Source organism: Salmo salar, chromosome ssa17, assembly GCF_905237065.1.
Source record: "Salmo salar chromosome ssa17, Ssal_v3.1, whole genome shotgun sequence".
NCBI classification, from domain to species: domain Eukaryota; kingdom Metazoa; phylum Chordata; class Actinopteri; order Salmoniformes; family Salmonidae; genus Salmo; species Salmo salar.
In genome coordinates, this window is record NC_059458.1 from 18,991,602 (window position 1) to 19,013,230 (window position 21,629).

Below are 21,629 nucleotides of genomic sequence, written 5' to 3' on the forward strand. Positions count from 1 at the left end.
GTTAAAACTGAGAGACACATTAAATGACCAACCCACTGTAGAACGTGAGCTGATACACTTTATCATATTTGCATTTTCACTCTCACTGGCAGTCAATCCAATTCAACTTTATTAATCATATTGATTCTCCCACTAATTCAAGAATAAGCTTTTCTACACTAGCTGTATTCTCACTTTCACTGGCTTGCAGTCTGGCCCCCTTACTCCTCAGCTCCACTCTCTGTTCAACCACCATGTCTCTCAGGGCTCTCAGCTCAGCCCAGACATCAGGTGGTGTGGTCGTGCGTTTGCCTGTCGTGCCTATAGCTTCAGTTCTTTGGGTCTCTATCTGAAATTCACTCACCATATTCTGTTCCCCTGTCCGTTGAGTGATGTCATTCTCTCTGACCCCTCCACTCTCCTCCTGAGTCCATGACCAAGACAGACAGAACACCCATCACTCTCCTCCTGAGTCCATGTTCCAGACAGACAGAACACCCTCCACTCTCCTCCTGAGTCCATGTTCCAGACAGACAGAACACCCTCCACTCTCCTCCTGAGTCCATGTTCCAGACAGACAGAACACCCTCCACTCTCCTCCTGAGTCCATGTTCCAGACAGACAGAACACCCTCCACTCTCCTCCTGAGTCCATGTTCCAGACAGACAGAACACCCTCCACTCTCCTCCTGAGTCCATGTTCCAGACAGACAGAACACCCTCCACTCTCCTCCTGAGTCCATGTTCCAGACAGACAGAACACCCTCCACTCTCCTCCTGAGTCCATGTTCCAGACAGACAGAACACCCTCCGCTCTCCTCCTGAGTCCATGTTCCAGACAGACAGAACACCCTCCACTCTCCTCCTGAGTCCATGTTCCAGACAGACAGAACACCCTCCACTCTCCTCCTGAGTCCATGTTCCAGACAGACAGAACACCCTCCACTCTCCTCCTGAGTCCATGTTCCAGACAGACAGAACACCCTCCACTCTCCTCCTGAGTCCATGTTCCAGACAGACAGAACACCCTCCACTCTCCTCCTGAGTCCATGTTCCAGACAGACAGAACACCCTCCGCTCTCCTCCTGAGTCCATGTTCCAGACAGACAGAACACCCTCCGCTCTCCTCCTGAGTCCATGCCCCAGACAGACAGAACACCCTCCACTCTCCTCCTGAGTCCATGTTCCAGACAGACAGAACACCCTCCACTCTCCTCCTGAGTCCATGTTCCAGACAGACAGAACACCCTCCACTCTCCTCCTGAGTCCATGTTCCAGACAGACAGAACACCCTCCACTCTCCTCCTGAGTCCATGTTCCAGACAGACAGAACACCCTCCACTCTCCTCCTGAGTCCATGTTCCAGACAGACAGAACACCCTCCACTCTCCACTCTCCTCCTGAGTCCATGTTCCAGACAGACAGAACACCCTCCACTCTCCTCCTGAGTCCATGTTCCAGACAGACAGAACACCCTCCACTCTCCTCCTGAGTCCATGTTCCAGACAGACAGAACACCCTCCACTCTCCTCCTGAGTCCATGTTCCAGACAGACAGAACACCCTCCGCTCTCCTCCTGAGTCCATGTTCCAGACAGACAGAACACCCTCCGCTCTCCTCCTGAGTCCATGTTCCAGACAGACAGAACACCCTCCGCTCTCCTCCTGAGTCCATGTTCCAGACAGACAGAACACCCTCCACTCTCCTCCTGAGTCCATGTTCCAGACAGACAGAACACCCTCCGCTCTCCTCCTGAGTCCATGTTCCAGACAGACAGAACACCCTCCGCTCTCCTCCTGAGTCCATGTTCCAGACAGACAGAACACCCTCCACTCTCCTCCTGAGTCCATGCCCCAGACAGACAGAACACCCTCCACTCTCCTCCTGAGTCCATGTTCCAGACAGACAGAACACCCTCCACTCTCCTCCTGAGTCCATGCCCTTGACAGACAGAACACCCTCCACTCTCCTCCTGAGTCCATGTTCCAGACAGACAGAACACCCTCCACTCTCCTCCTGAGTCCATGTTCCAGACAGACAGAACACCCTCCACTCTCCTCCTGAGTCCATGTTCCAGACAGACAGAACACCCTCCACTCTCCTCCTGAGTCCATGGCCTTGACAGACAGAACAGCAACACAAGCAGAGCTACAGCACCCCTCATTCTGATACAATGCTTCTTCAGATATGATATAGTCTACAGAGCTAATTTCCCTTCCTTATACACAGAGAACACACATTGTAGTGAACCACAACATGGGACACAAGCTGCACGTGTTCTCAAAGGTGAAGTCTAGACAATAAAACCAAAGACTGGTAAAATACAAGACAATTGAGAAGGTGTTTCCTTAAAGCAGGTCATTTCGATCAATGAGGCTACGAGACTGCTTGTTGTTATTGTCTGTCATTTGCCAGTCACCAAGGTCATCAGATTTCAGGTTGAAAACATTGCTCAAGGTAATAGGGAGGGTGCTAAGATCATAGGACCTGAAGGGGCATGGACACAGAGCCAAACCCAGAGCAGTGTACAGAGACGAGATCTACTGTGCCCTCCTAACTTATTTAAATTAGGCTAAAGCACAGAATGTCACCTTCTATTTCTTATGTTGGTCCTGTGTGTGTGTCTCAGCTGGTAGAGCAAGGCCCTTACAATGTCACGATTGTGGGTTGGTTCCCGCTGGGGCCACCCATAAGACAATGTATCCATGCACTACTGTAAGTTGCTTTGGATAAAAACATCTGCTAAATGTCATATTCTATATTATTATAGCGAAGGCTTTAATTAGGGGAAAAGAGTGCGAAGTTGTTGTGCCTATCGAGCATTAAACTGCTGAAGAGGAGACAGGTTACAAAAATACTGAAAAGCGGTGTGATAAAAGCTGATCAAGGCATCTGTGTCCAAAGACTTACCTTTACTTGACTTTGATTATTTATCCAATGAAATTGCTTCATAATAAAGCAACAACAAATAAGTTGATGTCTGTCCAGATACCGGAGGGCGCTGTAGTTCATCTAACTCTAGGCCACTACCAAGAAGACTATTTCCCTCTAGAGCTCCCTACTGTATGTCCTTGGATCCATACTGATAAACAGTCAGTCAGATACCAACACTACCAGATGGATAGTAACATTGCCGGTAAACAATTTAGTTATATGGGTGATTTCACTGGCATCTATCTCAGGGGGCAGAGTTGCACTTGTTTTTTTCCCCAGATGAAAATAAATACAGGTCTAATTAAAAGGTTAAAAAAAACTATAAGGAGTATGGTATTGAGTTAAAGTGTAAATTTAGAGTTTTCTGTTCAGACTTTGAGTTTGTGTTTTACTTGGTGCTAACGATAGGTACATTTGGGCCTTGTCGTGGACAGACTATGCCATGACTATATAATGTAACCTAATCATACATCCCAAATCTTCTTCTCCCCTTCTTTCCACCAACCAGAAACACTGAGCTACTGTCATATTGAACTAATTAACACATTCATCAGGATGCCATACAGACTGTAAAACATAAATAACACAAAATTCTGCTTTTATTGATGCATTTATTAATACGGGAATCATTGTGGCTCCAAGAGGCCTTGACATACAGACTCTACACTAGAGACCATTACAGCATCCACGATGTTCTCACACTGTGAAGAGCAGGAAGCCACTGAAGATGTTGTGATTATTTGAGTTATCATAGAGCCTGTTGCTTGCAGGGATGCGCATGTACACCACATCTCCCTCCTCTAGCTCCAGACTGACTCCATTAGACAGTGTCTCATAACCTCCAGCATTATATCCCTGACTGTACATGATTTTCTGTCCATTCTTATACATGTATGCATAAAAGTAAGACGAGGTCTGGACACTCATGGCAGTGAATCTGATGTAGTAGACTCCTCTCACTGGTGCTGTGAAGACACCTGCATCAGAGGAGAGTAAAGAGGAATCAACACTTTCCGTTTCTCATGTTCTCTTTTGGCATGCAACAAAAATCACACAAATCAACAGAATGCCATTGACACCTGATAGCTAAACAAGAAAAGTTATAACTTTGTAGCTAAAGTAAGTACCAGACTACTTAACATCCTAGCCTAATGGCCATAAGAGCGACTAGCCTCAGAAGCCCAGGCCTACGAAGGAGGATTTGGAAGGATGGCCACGCATGACTAAAGAGTGACAAATACATATCACATTTGCAAGGAGCATTCAAAAAGGGACAAAAGGTTGGTTTGAAATCAGGCCAGAGATCAGTGAAAGTAGACTACCTGTAGCTGGGTTGTAGGCCTTGCCAATGTTTGAGAAGATTTTGGTGTATACCAGTGTGGTTTCAGCAACAAAGGGTCCAACAGTTCCTGAATCAGTCAAACCAGCAGAGAAGGCCACCTTTGGCCTGTCTGTGAACACAGGAAAGATAACATACAGATTGAATGACAGACTGTACTTCTAGTATTCTCAAGTCCACAGTGAAAATTGCATTACACCCTCTGGCAAAATATTAAATGTTGTTAATAACCCAAATCCAGATAGCTGATGTTCTGAAAGAGCTGCAACATCTGAATCCCTACAAATCAGCCAGGCTAGACAATCTGGACCTCCTCTTTCTAAAATGATCTGCTGAAATTGTTGCAACCCCTATTACTAGCCTGTTCAACCTCTCTTTCGTATCGTCTGAGATTCCCATAGATTGGAAAGCTGCCGCGGTCATCCCCCTCTTCAAAGGGGTAGACACTCTAGACCCAAACTGCTACAGACCTATATCTATTCTACCCTGCCTTTCTAAGGTCTTTGAAAGCCAAGTTAACAAACAGATTACCGACCATTTCGAATCTCACCGTACCTTCTCCGCTATGCAATCTGGTTCCAGAGCTGGTCATGGGTGCACCTCAGCCACGCTCAAGGTCCTAAACAATATCATAACAGCCATTGATAAGAGACATTACTGTGCAGCCGTATTCATCGACCTGGCTAAGGCTTTCAACTCTGTCAATCACAACATTCTTATTGGCAGACTCAACAGCCTTGGTTTCTCAAATTATTGCCTCGCTTGTTTCACCAACTACTTCTCCGATAAAGTTCAGTATGTCAAATCGGAGGGCCTGTTGTCCGTACCTCTGGCAGTCTCTATGGGGGTGCCACAGGGTTCAATTCTTGGGTCGACTCTCTTCTCTGTATACATCAATGATGTCGCTCTCGCTGCTGGTGATTCTTTGATCCACCTCTACGCAGATGACACCATTCTGTATACTTCTGGCCCTTCTTTAGACACGGTGTTAACTAACCTCCAGATGAGCTTCAATGCCATACAACTCTCCTTCCGTGGCCTCCAACTGCCCCTAAATGCAAGTAAAACTAAATGCATGCTCTTCAACCGGTCGCTGCCCGCACCTGCCCGCCCGTCCAGCATCACTACTCTGGATGGTTCTGACTTAGAATATGTGGACAACTACAAATACCTAGGTGTCTGGTTAGACTGTAAACTCTCCTTCCAGACTCACATTAAACATCACCGATCCAAAATTAAATCTAGAATCGGCTTCCTATTTCGCAACAAAGAATCCTTCACTCATGCTGCCAAACATATCCTCGTAAAACTGACCATCCTACCGATCCTCGACTTAGGCGATGTCATTTACAAAATAGCCTCCAACACTCTACTCAACAAACTGGATGTAGTCTATCACAGTGCCATCCGTTTTGTCACCAAAACCCCATATATCACCCACCACTGCGACCTGTATGCTCTCGTTGACTGGCCCTCGCTTCATACTCGTCGCCAAACCCACTGGCTCCAGGTCATCTACAAGTCTCTGCTAGATAAAGCCCCGCCTTATCTCAGCTCACTGGTCACCATAGCAGCACCCACCCGTAGCACGCGCTCCAGCAGGTATATCTCACTGGTCACCCCCAAAGCCAATTCTTCCTTTGGCCGCCTCTCCTTACAGTTCTCTGCTGCCAATGACTGGAACGAACTGCAAAAATCTCTGAAGCTGGAGACTCTTACCTCCCTCACTGGCTTTAAGCACCAGCTGTCAGAGCAACTCACAGATCACTGCACCTGTACATAGCTCATCTGTAAATAGCCCATCCAATCTACCTCATCCCCATACTGTATTTATTTATTTATTTATCTTTCTCCTTTGCACCCCAGTATCTCTACTTGCACATTCATCTTCTGCACATCCTACCATTCCCGTGTTTAATTGCTATATTGTAATTACTTCGCCACCATGGCCTATTTATTGCCTTACCTCTCTTATCCTACCTCATTTGCACATGCTGTATATAGATTTTTCTACTGTATTATTAATTGTATGTTTGTTTATTCCATGTGTAAGTCTGTGTTGTTGTATGTGTCGAACTGCTTTGCTTTATCTTGGCCAGGTCGCAGTTGCAAATGAAAACATGTTCTCAACTAGCCTCCCTGGTTAAATAAAGGTGAAATAATTGTTTTTTTTAAACAAGTGTCTATGTATGAATCAGTGTTGCAGAGTGAAACAGCATAATGCTAAATGTTGGAGCAAGATCTCAGGGAGAGTGAGATCTCAGGGAGAGTGAGATCTCAGGGAGAGTGATGTCACCACATGATAGTTCACATCTGCCACAGTAGAAGAGTTCTATCTGGGAGTAGGAGGGAGCTGAATACAGCCAAACTGGGAGAGAGTAGAGAAGCTTTGTGGTGTTTGGATGGATTCAAAACTGAACAGAGCAGGCGAATCAACTGCTACATTTTCAATTGTGTGTGTGTTGTCGAGTTTAAAATGAACTGTGACATCACCCTCCTAAGATCGAAGACTCAACTGTGGCTCTCAGAGTGACAAGCTAATGTTTTGCTAGACGTGTGTATGTTTGAAGCGGATGTCAAGGCAATCATCTGTTTTACCTGCAGTTGCTCTCTTCAGCTCCTCCACCTGGCTCTCACAGGTACTCAGTCTGGTCTCCAGGGCTGAACAATCATAAAAACATCAGGACTACTCCATGACTACTCTTATGTATTATGCACTTCCTATGGACAGTAAGGTTTTAAGTACAGTAGCACTTTTAATAGACATTATGTAAACATACCTGCAAGATACCACATATTCCATAGAATTATTACAAGGTAAAGAAATATTCAAGTATTTCTGTCATTTAGGTGAACTATCCCTTTTAAACAACCAGTAAATCACTCTTACTTATTACCTGCATTCTCAGCCTCACTGGCTGTCACTCTGTCCCCAATGGTTGATAGTTCAGCAGCTTGGGCTAAATTTATGGAAACATAAGCTATTCAAGTTTATGTAAAACAGGTGAGAAATAATCATGATCATTCATATAAGAAATATAGAGAATGACCTGTATTCTTTGTCTGCAGCTCCTCCACCTGGCTCTTACTGCCACTCAATCCAGCTGTCAGGTCTAGAATGATAGAAGAAATATGAAAAACAGTTCATGTTGCTTCTGATTGTGGAAAGAGGTGCCTGAAAAATCACAGGACAGGAAATAGGACGGGACATTGTTGAGGCCTTATGTGCCTCTTGGCGTAATAAGGCCTAAGTACGGCCTTACAAACTAATCTGAAAGAAACGTCCATCCAGAATGTTAAATGTTCATTATTTCCACTCTCGCTGACAATCAAATGTAACTTTAGTTGACTCTTGACTGTAAAGCAATAAATAATAAGCTTAAATGACCTGCATTATCTTTCTCCACTTCCTCAACTTTATTCTTGGTGAGCATCAGCTCCACCCTAAGATCGGTCACTGTGTTTCTCTGCTCCTTTGCCTCAGCCTCACTGGCTGTCACTCTGACCTCCATGTTCCTCAGCTTCTCTCTCTGCTCCACCACGATGGTTCCCAGGTTGTGCACCATGTCTCTCAGCTCCTTCATCTCAGTCCAGATGTCAGGTAAGGTGGTCGTCTGTTTGTTGGTTCTCTCTGAAGCGTCAGTCATTTGGCTCTCCATCTGAACCCCTCTCATCCTGCTCTCTCTCCCTGCACTGTGTCCCTGTTGAGTGATGTCATTCTCTCTGACCCCACCACTCTCCTCCTGAGCCCATGCCCCAGACAGACAGAACAGCAACACCAGCAGAGCAACACTACCCCTCATTGTGAAACGATACCTGTTCAGATATGATGCACTTCATGAGGCTCAGACCCGACTTATATACACACACATCTCAGTTAAGCAGAACGTGTACAAGAGACACGTCATACTCAGTGGAAAAATACTAAGCCATTAGGACGTTCCGATAAAAAAAAGAACATTTTATCAGAAGTTTCAACACGTAGCAGTTCAATCGATGTTGCGTAAGACTGTGAGAAGTCTGCAACTGCAGTGATCTCATGTCTCAGTACAGTTTGTTTGTGAACAGGTACAGAACTATGTGGTAAAAGACACAAACTTGTAATATAATCAGAATCTATCAGAGCACTTCTAGAACAATTGCTGCAGCTGTAGTGTAGAGCAGACAGGGAGTGAATGGGTGCATATTTTGTGGAGGGAGGGTAGCGCATTGCAGTAGTAGACTATATGAGGTGAGGTCAGGTTTGGAGTTTAGCCGTTGGACAGAGGTTAACACCCCTAGACCTGTGATATGGGAGTAGGGTGAAGTTGCCCTTATAAGATGTTCTTGGGTCAGTTTTACATTATTCCAACTAATGATTATGGATATGATCGGGGAGGGGATGCTGATCCTAGATCTGTACCTAGGGGAAACTTCATCCCAGAGCTTATGATAGGTGTCATTGACCATTGTCAGATCTCATCCAAGTAGGTTGGATCTAAGCATTATGGCGATGGTCCACCGAGCATTCTAGGCAAAGGGAAGGTTACGCCCTACTGCTTCTCCACCTATTCAGAGTGTTTCATATCTGCATTCTGTAAACACAGAAGGGGATGGAGGGGGTCAAGGGACCAGGAAAGCTGATGAACTCATTCTTTAAGGCAATGAGTAAAAAATATATTACATAAGTGAACTTGCTTTCACCTGTCTAGCTGCCTGGCTGTCTGCCCCCTGCAGAGTTGAGCTACATCAGACAGACTCATTGTAAATGCTTCAATGAATTACATGAGATGTGTGTACAAAAACACCTAAACAAAAATAACTTTGTACTGGGGAGAACCCCAAAATGGTTTGAGGACTGGGGTACCCACAATGCATTATAATTTGAACGCTGTAGTGACGTCATGTTGTTGCGCTAGAACTGCACGACCCAACAAGAAGCCTGTGGGTGGTGGTCGATTCGTTCAGCCTTTTTAACAGTAAAAGCAACTGAACTAGCACGCTAATTTGGATTAGCCCTTCCCAAATCAGTTAATTAAGCCCAGGTAAGCACCATTTCGCAAGCTTTTGGGCAGCTAGCTGCTATTAGCCAGCTAAGGGCATGCTAACGAAGCTGAGCTAGAAGTAGTAACGTTAACCTGGTTCAACGTTAGCGTAGCGAAATTGCCAATAGCTTATAGTGAATTGCAAACTAATAAAACAGCAAGTAAACGTTGGCTAACTAGAAGTTTTGATACAATAATACAGTGGATTCGAAAAGTGTACACCCCTTGACTTTTTCCACATTTTGTTACGTTACAGCCTTATTCTAAAATGTATTAAGTTGTACCCCCCCATTCTACACACAATACCCCATAATGACAAAGCCAAAGGAAAAACAGGATTTTAGATTTTTGCAAATGTATAGAGAATACAAACTGAAATATCACATTTACATTAGTATTCAGACCCTTTACTCAGTACTTTGTTGAAGCACCTTTGGCAGGGATTACAGCCCAGAGTCTTCGGGTATGACGCTACACGCTTGGCACACCTGTATTTGGGGAGTTTCTCCCATTCTTCTCTGCCGATCTTCTCAAGCTCTGTCAGGTTGGATGGGGAGCGTCGCCTCAGTTATTTTCAGGTCTCTCCAGAGATGTTAGATCGGGTTCAAGTCTGGGCCACTCAAGGATATTCAGAGACTTGTCCCGAAGCCACTCCTGCGTTGTCTTGGCTGTGTACTTAGGGTTGTCCTGTTGGAAGGTGAACCTTTGCCCCAGTCTGAGGTCCTGAGCACTCTGAAGCAGGTTTTCATTAAGTATCTCTCTGTACTTTGCTACATTCATCTTTCCTTCGATCTGCTGAACAACATCCCCACAGCATGAGGCTGCCACCACCAAGCTTCACCGTAGGGATGGTGCCAGATTTCCTCCAGATGTGATGCTTCGCCTTCAAGCCAAAGAGTTCAAGTTTGGTTTCATCAGACCAGAAAATCTTGTTTCCCATGGTCTGAGAGTCCTTTAGGTGCCTTTTGGCAAACTCCAAGTGGGCTGTCATGTGCCTTTTACTGAGGAGTGGCTTCCATCTGGCCACTCTAGTATAAAGGCCTGATTGGTGGAGTGCTGCAGAGATGGTTGTCCTTCTGGAAGGTTCTCCCGTCTCCACAGAGGAACTCTAGAGCTCTGTCAGTCACCATCTGTTTCTTGGTCACCTCCCAACCCTTCTCCCCCAATTGCTCAGCTTGGCTGGGCGGCCAGCTCTAGGAAGAGTCTGAGTGGTTCCAAACTTCTTCCATTTAAGAATGATGGAGGCCACTGTGTTCTTCTGGACCTTCAATGTTGCAGAGATTTTGTTGTGCCCTTCCCCAGTTCTGTGCCTCGACACAATCCTGTCTCGGAGCGCTACGGACAATTCCTTTGTCCTCATGGCTTGGTTTTTGCTCTGACATGCACTGTCTGCTGTGGGACCTTATATAGACAGGTGTGTGTCTTTCCAAATCATGTCCAATCAATTGAATTTAACACAAGTGGGCTCCAATCAAGTTGTAGAAACATCTCAAGGATGATCAATGAAACAGGATGCACCTGAGCTCAATTTCGAGTCTCATAGCAAAGGGTCTGAATACGTATGTAAATAAGGTATTACTGTTTTTTTTATTTTTAATACATTTGCAAAAATGTCGAAACCTCTTCGCATTGTCGTTATGGGGTATTGTGAGTAGATTGAGGATATCTGTTTTTAAATCCATTTTAGAATAAGTTTGTAACGGAACACATTTTGGAAAAAGGGAAGGTGTCTGAATACTTTCTGAATGCACTGTGCGAAAGCGATAATCAAAGAGGGACTGGCTGTGCGTTCTATGGAAAATAATGAATTACGTGGAAGGTGTGGAACTAACCTCCCATGGAGTTGCATTATTTTCCAGAGAACTCATTGAGCCCCGAGTTGATTATCCATTTTATACCATGGTTATAATTTAACACACTAGAAATGTGTTAAAACATCCAGTTGAAATAATGCACACGCTAGAATGCCCTTCAAGAATATTCAACAATGGGCGGCAGGTAGCCTAGTGGTTAGAGCGTTGGACTAGTAACCGAAAGGTTGCAAGATCGAATCCCCGAGCTGACAAGGTGAAAATATGTCGTTCTGCCCCTGAACAAGGCAGTTAACCCACTGTTCCTAGGCCATCATTGAAAATAAGAATTTGTTCTTAACTGACTTGCCTAGTTAAATAAAAATGTTTTTTAAAAAAATGCCATAGTATAATTAAGCAGTAAGGCTTGAGGGGGTGTGGTATATGGCCAATATACCGCTGCTAAGGGCTGTTCTTAGCCGTGGTATATTGGCCATGTACCATAAACCTCTGCTATTATAAACTGGTTAACAACGTAATTAGGACAGTAAAAATAAATGTTTTGTCATACCCGCCAATCAGCATTCAGGGTTCGAACCACCCAGGTTATAATGCCAGTTTATAATAGCAATAAGGCACCTTGTGGGTTTGTGGTATATAATCAATATACAGCAGCTAAGGGCTGTATCCAGGCACTCTGCGTTGCGTCGTGCATAAGAACAGCCCTTAGCCGTGGTATATTGGACATATACCACACCACCTCGGGCCTTATTGCTTTAAACAACGCACAGTATATCAGCTAGATCGGCATGACCAATTAATTAGGGCCGATTTCAAGTTTTCATAACAATTGGTAATCTGTATTTTTGGACGCCGATAATGGCCGATTACATTGCAATTCACGAGGAGACTGCGTGGCAGGCTGACCACCTGTTACACAAGTGCAGCAAGGAGCCATGGTAAGTTGCAAGCTAACATTAAACTTAACTTATTAAAAAAAAATCAATCTTAACATAATCACTAGTTAACTACACATGGTTTATGATATTACTAGTTTAACTAGCTTGTCCTGCGTTGCATATAATCAATGCAGTGCCTGTTAATTTATCATCAAATCACAGCCTACTTCGCCAAACGGGTGATGATTTAACAAAAGCGTTCCAGTGTATAAGCAGAGTCAGGGTATATGCAGCAGTTTGGGCCGCCTGGCTCGTTGCGAACTGTGTGAAGACCATTTCTTCCTAACAAAGACCGTAATTCATTTGCCAGAATTGTACATAATTATGACATAACATTGAAGGTTGTGCAATGTAACCGCAATATATAGACTTAGGGTTGCCACCCATTCGATAAAATACGGAACGGTTCCGTATTTCACTGAAAGAACAAACATTTTGTTTTCAAAATGATAGTTTCCGGATTTGACCATATTAATGACCTAAGGCTGGTATTTGTGTGTATTATATTATATTATAATTAAGTCTATGATTTGATATTTGATAGAGCAGTCTGACTGAGCGGTGGTAGGCAGCAGCAGGCTCGTAAGCATTCATTCAAACAGCACTTTCCTGCGTTTGCCAGCAGGTCTTCGCAGTACTTGAAGCACAGCGCTGTTTATGACTTCAAGCCTATCAACTCCCGAGATTAGGCTGGCAATACTACAGTGCCTATAAGAACATCCAATAGTCAAAGGTATATGAAATACAAATGGTATAGAGAGAAATAGTCCTATAATAACTACAACCTAAAACTTCTTAACTGGGAATATTGAAGACTCATCATGTTAAAAGGAACCACCAGCTTTCATATGTTCTCATGTGATGAACAAGGAACTTAAACGTTAGCTTTTTTACATGGCACATATTGCACTTTTACTTTCTTCTCCAACACTGTGTTTTTGCATTATTTAAACCAAATTGAACATGTTTCATTATTTATTTGAGACTAAATAGATTTTATTTATGTATTATATTAAGTTAAAATAAAAGTGTTAATTCAGTATTGTTGTAATTGTCATCAATCAGCCGATTAATCGGTACCAGCTTTTTTTGGTCCGCCAATAATCGGTATCGGTATTGGCGTTGAAAAATCATAATTGGTCGACCTCAAATATCAGCATGGTAGAATTTGATGGCTTTAAGTTCATTCTTAGATGTTTGAGCTGCTTTTGAAAGCAAAAGTTTAATTGAAAACATTATTGTCATTGCTGAATTAGATTTTCATAATAGCAAGCTAGGACTGATGGTTTGGTTAGCTAAACTAGCAAGTCTGTTTGGTTACCAAGTCAACTAACGTTACTGTAGCTATCTGGTAAACTAGCTAGCTACTAGGTGTTAAACACATTCATAGCAGCAAATGTGATAAATTATAGCCATGGTATGAAAGGGATAATGAACTCGGGGCTCTATGCGTTCTCTAAAAAATAATGCAACTCTGTGGAAGGTTAGTTCACTGTAGCGCGTCGTGGAACACACCTCCCACGTCGTTCATTATTTTCCACAGAACTCGTTGATTATCCTTTACATAATGCACGCTCTAGAATGCCCTTCAAGCCAATCAGAAAGGAGTATTCAACAATGCCATAGTATAACTAGCCAGTTGGCTAGCCAAGTTGTCTGCCTGCGTTAGCGAACAGTAGCTAGCTAGATGGCCGAGGAGAACAGCTGCTAGCCAGTCAGCTTCCACTAAACCTTCCAGGGCATGACACAAGGGCAGACCACCATAGTCCCTGTGCCCAAGAACACAAAGGCAACCTGCCTAAATGACTACAGACCAGTAGCACTCACGTACATAGCCATGTAGTGCTTTGAAAGGCTGGTAATGGCTCACATCAACACCATTATCCCAGAAACCCTAGACCCATTTCAATTTGCATACCGCCCAAACAGATCCACAGATGATGCAATCTCTATTGCACTCCACACTGCCCTTTCCCACCTGGACAAAAGGAACACCTATGTGAGAATGCTATTCATTGGCTACAGCTCAGCGTTCAACACCATAGTACCCTCAAAGCTCATCACTAAGCTAAGGACCCTGAGACTAAACACCTCCCTCTGCAACTGGATCCTGGACTTCCTGACGGGCCGCCCCCAGGTGGTGAGGGTATGTAGCAACACATCTGCCACGCTGATCCTCAACACTGGAGCTCCCCAGGGGTGCGTGCTCATTCCCCTCCTGTACTCCCTGTTCACCCTAGACTGCATGGCCAGGCACGACTCCAACACCATCATTAAGTTTGCAGACGACAACAGTGGTAGGCCTGATCACAGACAACGACGAGACATCCTATAGGGAGGAGGTCAGAGACCTGGCCGGGTGGTGCCAGAATAACAACCTATCCCTCAACGTAACCAAGACTAAGGAGATGATTGTGGACTACAGGAAAAGGAGCACCGAGCACGCTCCCATTCTCATCGACGGGGCTGTAGTGGAGCAGGTTGAGAGCTTCAAGTTCCTTGGTGTCCACATCAACAACAACCTAGAATGGTCCAAACACACCAAGACAGTCGTGAAGAGGGCACGACAAAGCCTATTCCCCCTCAGGAAACTAAAAAGATTTGGCATGGGTCCTGAGATCCTCAAAAGGTTCTACAGCTGCAACATCGAGAGCATCCTGACCGGTTGCATCACTGCCTGGTATGGCAATTGCTCGGCCTCCGACCGCAAGGCACTTCACAGGGTAGTGCGTACGGCCCAGTACATCACTGGGGCAAAGCTGCCTGCCATCCAGGACCTCTACACCTGGCGGTGTCAGAGGAAGGCCCTCAAAATTGTCAAAGACCCCAGCCACCCCAGTCATCGACTGTTCTCTCTACTACTGCATGGCAAGTGGTACCGGAGTGCCAAGTCTAGGACAAAAAAGGCTTCTCAACAGTTTTTACCCCCAAGCCATAAGACTCCTGAACAGGTAACCAAATGGTTACCCGGACTATTTGCATTGTGTGCCCCCCCCAACCCCTCTTTTACGCTGCTACTCTCTTTTTATCATATATGCATAGTCACTTTAACCATACCTACATGTACATACTACCTCAATAAGCCTGACTAACTGGTGTCTGTATATAGCCTTGCTACTGTTATTTTCAAATGTCTTTTTACTGTTGTTTTATTTCTTTACTTACCTACACACACACACCTTTTTTTCCCGCACTATTGGTTAGAGCCTGTAAGTAAGCATTTCACCTGTTGTATTCGGCACACTTGACAAAAACTTTGATTTGATCCAAATCATGTCTAGCCAACTAGATATCTAGAACATTTTTGCTAGGTAGCTAACGTTGTCTAACAAGCTATGCGTGTTTTATGGTGACTGAAAGAGTCAAACCAGTAACTTTACCACAGTGTTGGTTTTGTACTTCCTAGACTGATGTACATCACATCATTAATGTGTTGTACATTGTGCAGTTGAGAAACCCGGCTATAAAATATGCAGTAATACATGTATGATGGCTACCTGATATGAGAATGTGTCTAACTGAATCCTGCTACTGTTTTGCGCTTTTCTCCTGTCCCCTCCATAGATCTGTAGAGGCCAGACTGGCTATGTCTGAGCCCTAAGGCACAGCCGACCATCCCAACTGGACCCCTACAAGTAAGACCTGCTAGTAGTAAGCCCATATCTGATCAGGACTTTGGTCAGTTCCAATGCAATTCAGTCTATTCAGTGAGCGAGTAGCAATTAAAAAAATTAAATTGACCCAATCCATGGTCTAATGTGGATCTTACATTCTGCCCTTTATATTCTGCTATTAGTTTATTTTTAAATGTTTTATTTAACCTTTATTTAAGTAGGCAAGTCCGTTAAGAACAAATTCTTATTTACAATGATGGCCTACCAAAAGACAAAAGGCCTCCTGCGGCGATGGGGGCTGGGAATAAAAATATAGGACCAAACACACATCACGACAAGAGAGACACTACAACACTACATAAAGAGACCTAAGACAACAACACAGTGTGGCTATGTATTTTTCCCTGTCAACATTGCGAGTTGCAGCCCAGTTTAATTCACTTACACACGCTGCAGAGGATCGATCAATTGAGACAAAAGACATTGTGTCCCTTAGAGAGAGGAAATAAAATGACTGTGACCAGCCCTGTTCTGAGAGCTGACCGTCTCCCTCTCCCCTACAGTGCAGTGAACCAAATGGGTCGTTGTGTCTTTCTGTTCCTGCTGCTACAGACCCTGCAGACATTGGCCGAAGGTAGACATGAAGTATATCTACCGCTCTCTCTCATATGGACATTTGCTTTGCATGTGTGTTAACTCTCTCCCCTTCTACTTCTCCTCTCTCTCTATTAGATGGCCAGTTGCTGTGTGTGTGTGAGGGCAGCGGCTGCCTCAACTCCGCCCAGTGCGAGGGCTCTCAATGCTACTCGTCGGTGGCGGTCAGTAGCCATGGGGCCGTAGTAACACGGGGCTGCCTGCAGGGATCAGAGAAGACCCGTTTGATCTGTTCTACGGCGTCCTCCCTCAGCCATGCCCTTCTCTGCTGCTCCAGCTTCATGTGCAACCGCAACGCCACCGCCAGCTCACTACTGCCCCTCCTCGCTACAGGTGGGAACTGCACCCCTTAAACTACTTTTAAGAAAAGCAAAGACTTTGGCTTGTTTCATGGCATGCTGGGTCCAGTTGTAGTGATGTAACATTTTCTCTCTCTCTCTTCCGCCTTTCTACCTCCAGCTCCAGAAGAAGAGCCTATGAGGTATCGTGTGGAGACTCTGGCCCTGTTTGTATTGGGTCCAGTAGTGATCCTAACCCTCCTGTCAGTCCTATCTGTGTTGGGCTGCAGGAGGCTGCACCATGGCAGGCTACAGCGACTACAGGAGTTTGACCCAGAACAGGATGCGATTGACGGACTCATCACCTCTAATGTTGGGGACAGCACTCTGGCTGTAAGAAGAAAATACTTGTATGAGTTTGTTTGTATTAATATAGAGAGAACCCTGATGACCTCTGTCTCTCCCCCACTTCCCTCTCAAGGAGCTGTTGGACCACTCCTGTACGTCAGGCAGTGGTTCAGGCCTGCCCTTCCTGGTCCAGAGAACTGTGGCCAGACAGATCAGCCTGATGGAGTGCGTAGGTATGTAGAAACGCAACACTTAGATCAGCCTAATGGCGTGTGTAGGTACATAGAATCACAACACATACAACAGACAAACACATATAATAGAAATGTAAACATTTGTAACGAATGAGGTGTCTCTCCCCGTGTCTTTAGGTAAGGGGCGTTATGGAGAGGTCTGGAGGGGTCAGTGGCAGGGGGAGAACGTGGCTGTGAAGATCTTCTCCTCCCGAGACGAGAGGTCATGGTTCAGAGAGACTGAGATCTACAACACAGTGCTACTGAGACACGAGAACATACTGGGTGAGTAGGAGCATCTCGCTCTCTAACCCACATCCAGCTCCCACATCCAGCTCCCACATCCAGCTCCCACACGCTATATTGGACTCAAGCACACAAACGCATATTGAACAATGTTATGAAATGGTAATATTCAAATAATATTTAATAATAATGGTCAGGGTTCTCCCCAAAGAATGTAAGAGAGGTGGTGCCTTCGGAAAGTATTCAGACCCCTTGATCTTTTCCACATTGTTACTTTACAGCCTTATTCTAAAATGGATTAAGTCATTTTCCCCCCTCAATCTACACACAATACCCCATAATGACAAAGCAAAAACTGGTTTATAGAAATGTTTGCACAAAAAAAAAGTGAGGATGGATAGGGAGCGTCGCTGTACACATATTTTCAGGGTTTTTGGTATCCCAGATCTGTGCCTCGACACAATCCTGTCTCGGAGCTCCACAGACAATTCCTTCGACCTCATGGCTTGGTTTTTGCTCTGACATGCACTGTCAACTGTGGGACCTTATATAGACAGGTGTGTGCTTTTCCAAATCATGTCCAGTCAATTGAATTTACCACAGGTGGACTCCAAACAAGTTGTAGAAACATCTCAAGGATGACCAATGGAAACAGGATGCACCTGAGTTCAATTTCAAGTCTCATAGCAAAGGGTCTGAATATGTATGTATATAATTATCTTAATAGTACATTTGCAAAAATGTCTTAACCTGTTTTTGCTTTGTCATTATGGGATATTGTGTGTAGATTGATGAGGGGGAAAAAAATTATTTAATCCAATTTAGAATAAGGCTGTAACAAAATGTGGAAAAAGTCAAGGGGTCTGAATACTTTCCGAATGCCCTGTAAGACCATTATAGGTGTTCAAAAATCTCCCGCCGTCCTCAGCAGCACCACCTTGTTAAAAATTCCTGGGGAGAACCCTGATGGTAATATTAAAATAATAGTTATTAAGATTTTGACCTCTCCGTTTCCTTCCAGGCTTCATGGCGTCAGATATGACGTCTCGTTACTCCAGCACCCAGCTCTGGCTTATCACACATTACCATGACAACGGCTCGCTCTACGACTACCTCCAGAGGGTTCCCGTAGAGACGGGGGAGGGCCTAGCGATGGCGACGTCAGTGGCGTGCGGTTTGGTGCACCTGCACACGGAAATTTTCGGCACCGAGGGGAAGCCGGCCATCGCTCACCGAGACCTGAAGAGCAAGAATATACTGGTGACCAAGGATCTACACTGTTGTATAGCTGATCTGGGTCAGTAGTGTGTGTGTCTGAGTGTCTGTCTTTACATGCTACTAATTAGCTTCGGTACTTAAATCCAGTGTGAAAGAAATATGTCAGAGATTGATAGATGCAGAGCCATATAAAAAAATAAAACGGGGCACTCACAATCACACACAGTAGCCATTTTGTGCCAGTACTGAACAGTTTCTCTCCTCTCCCCCTGTTCCCTACAGGCCTGGCAGTAACCCACTCCCAGTCAGACAACCAGCTGGATGTAGGAAACAACCCCAAGGTGGGCACCAAGCGCTACATGGCTCCTGAAGTGTTGGATGAGACCATCCAGACAGACTGTTTTGATGCCTATAAGAGAGTGGACATCTGGGCCCTCGGTCTGGTACTGTGGGAGATCGCTAGGAGAACCTACAGCAACGGTCAGGACTAATAATGTTTTTATTACCTAAAATAGTTCAGGAACCTCTGACGTCAAGTGGCTTCCTCTCCTTGTCCCCTTTCCTTCACCTAGCCCCTGTAACCCTTGACCCTAACACTAGATGTCCTCTTACCCCTGTGATCAGGTATTGTGGAGGAGTACAAGCCACCGTTCTATGACCAAGTGCCTAACGACCCCAGCTTTGAGGACATGAGGAAGGTGGTCTGTGTGGAACAACAACGACCGTTCATCCCCAATCGTTGGTTCTCCGACCCTGTGAGTATGACCACTACGTGACCGTTAAATGACCACACACACGGGTACCATGACCTTAACGGTAACACTAAATTAAGGTAATATGTTCTCAGGTTTCTGTGTTTCAAACCCTGTCTTCTTGTGTATAAACTTACAATGACCCTCTCCATCTCTCTCCCCCGCTCCTCTCTCTCTCCCCCACCCTCTCTCTCTAGACCCTGTCTGCCCTGGTGAAACTGATGAAGGAGTGTTGGTACCAGAACCCCTCGGCTCGCCTCACAGCCCTGCGCATCAAAAAGACCCTGAACAAGATCCAGAGCTCCCTGGAGAAAGGAAAGAAGTCGTGAGGAGAGTAAAGGAGGGCGACTGCCAGAGGAGAGAGAGAAAGAAGGCAGGGGGGGTGGAGATAACAGATCAGATGGACACAGCTGCTGCTACTGAACATGAATGTTGATATCCTTATTGGCTGAATGCTGAACTGAACTAGCTGGTCACTCCGTGTGAGATGGTGTTACCGTAGCCTTACCCTGCTTTAAAGGCCTGTACACGCTGCAGGGGTCAAGGCTGGGGCTCAGACCCTCTACACACACGCACTTCTGCCCATTTGTCGTTTCAATGTTCAGCCAATCATATTATGTTGCTCTACTCAGACAATCAATCAGATGTGTATTCCAATGTAGGTACACACACGAACGAAGACACACACAATCTTGAGTTCAGTTACACAGGAACAGAGCCAATAGGATCAAATGAACGCTACAGTTGTGAACTCTATAGTAAAATATTGATGTAATGTGCTTTGTGTAGGGTGGGACTATGATGATTTGTAATGTTATGACTAGGAGTTTGGAGTTGGTTTTGGTAAGGGAAAACTGATTACATTACAAGGAAACTTTATATACCCATGTAAATGCAGTTTTTTGGGCTATTAAGACATTGTGTATTTACAAAGGAAGTCAGGAGACATGCCTCCACATGCTTTGAATTGTGAGCTGTGAATGCATTATTGTTATAAATATTGGAACCACATACTGATTCAGTATTGTATGCTTTGTAGAATTCCACCCAGTGCTCTTGATTTACTTCACACCTGCGCCATGTTGACAGTTTTCACCTTGACTGGTTTCAAAAGTGAACAACTCTCCCTACCCAGAGTGCAGGGCCTTTGCCAGATTTGGTTGTGGGGCCCCCCACCTCGTGACAAAACATTTTATTGGCCCCCCTCTTTACGGAGGAGAGAGAGAATGTATATATATATTTTTTAATGTGATTTTCCTGTGTTTTATATATTTCCACAGTATGAGGTTGGAATAATACTGTGAACATGATAATGCCCTTTTAGTGTAGTAGCTGTTTGGAATTTCAGCCTGTCCAAACTTCTCTCCCAATAACATTTTTTGTTTTCCACTCCCAGACAGTGCTAGTAAAGTTTTTTTGCTTGAGAAAGTGCTCTTGCTAACAATCACAGGTACTTAAAGGGATACTTCTGTATTTTAGCAATGAAGCCCTTTATCTCCTTCCCCAGAGTTAGATGAACTGGATACCATTTGTATGTATCTGCATCCCGTATGAAGTCAGTTGGAGGTAGTCGCGTGAGCCAATGCTAACTAGTCTAAGGTATCTACTAGCAGGTGCTAACTCTAGCTAGCAATTGCACTAACGCTAGTTAATAACTTCCTTCAAATGGCACGTAGACACAAATGGTATCCACGAGTTAATCTGACTATGGGGAAGTAGAAAAGGTATGAAATTGTATGCACTCGCTACTGTAAGTCGCTCTGGATAAGAGCGTCTGCTAAATGAAAAAAAAAAAAGGGGCTTATTGCCAAAATCCTGAAGTATGCCTTAAATGTTACCCAGAAATGATTTGATATTGACATAAAAACAGCTGCATTGGACCTCAGACATTTTGGGGCAGAGAGAAAACATAAACATTAACACATTTAGCCAATTTCCTGTAATTCTACACGTAATGACATGTTAATATGATATCTGAGTGAGAATGACTAACCAAATCAATGGGGCCCCCTTGGAGGTCAGGGACCCTGGTCGGTATTTGTCCATGATTCCTACAAGTTTAGATAGCTGGCTAGACTAGCTGACATGGTTAATTGAGTGGCTGTCAGTGACTGACATAACAAGAGAAAAACTGCTGTTGCATAACCACATTTCTAAATTGCAGCTGGTGTATTCTATTCTTATTCTCATTAGTAAATTGAGACTCGGCTGAGTTCCTGTTTTGGGGAGGATCCCGGAGGCCCTTAGTGACCGCTGATGTCA

General features: G+C 44.6%; 2 protein-coding genes across 4 annotated transcripts; one reads left to right on the forward strand and one right to left on the reverse strand.

The window, feature by feature from the left end:
- Positions 1-3,585: 3,585 nt before the first annotated feature.
- On the reverse strand, positions 3,586-8,034 carry LOC100195755 (complement component 1, q subcomponent-like 2). Its single transcript, NM_001140784.1, has 6 exons — positions 7,640-8,034; positions 7,302-7,364; positions 7,149-7,211; positions 6,850-6,912; positions 4,235-4,363; positions 3,586-3,889 (listed from the first exon to the last, which is right to left on the reverse strand). Exons 1-6 carry the CDS (start codon positions 7,923-7,925, stop codon positions 3,609-3,611), a joined length of 885 nt encoding a protein of 294 aa, NP_001134256.1. The 5' UTR covers positions 7,926-8,034; the 3' UTR covers positions 3,586-3,608.
- Positions 8,035-9,132: 1,098 nt separating this feature from the next.
- On the forward strand, positions 9,133-20,378 carry LOC100196610 (Activin receptor type-1). Of its 3 annotated transcripts, none has more exons than XM_014151831.2 (11): positions 9,133-9,275; positions 15,589-15,659; positions 16,202-16,272; positions 16,371-16,625; positions 16,752-16,963; positions 17,052-17,151; positions 17,290-17,436; positions 18,419-18,694; positions 18,898-19,095; positions 19,240-19,370; positions 19,565-20,378. In XM_014151831.2, exons 3-11 carry the CDS (start codon positions 16,215-16,217, stop codon positions 19,694-19,696), a joined length of 1,509 nt encoding a protein of 502 aa, XP_014007306.1. In that variant the 5' UTR covers positions 9,133-9,275; positions 15,589-15,659; positions 16,202-16,214; the 3' UTR covers positions 19,697-20,378.
- The last annotated feature ends 1,251 nt before the right edge of the window (positions 20,379-21,629 follow it).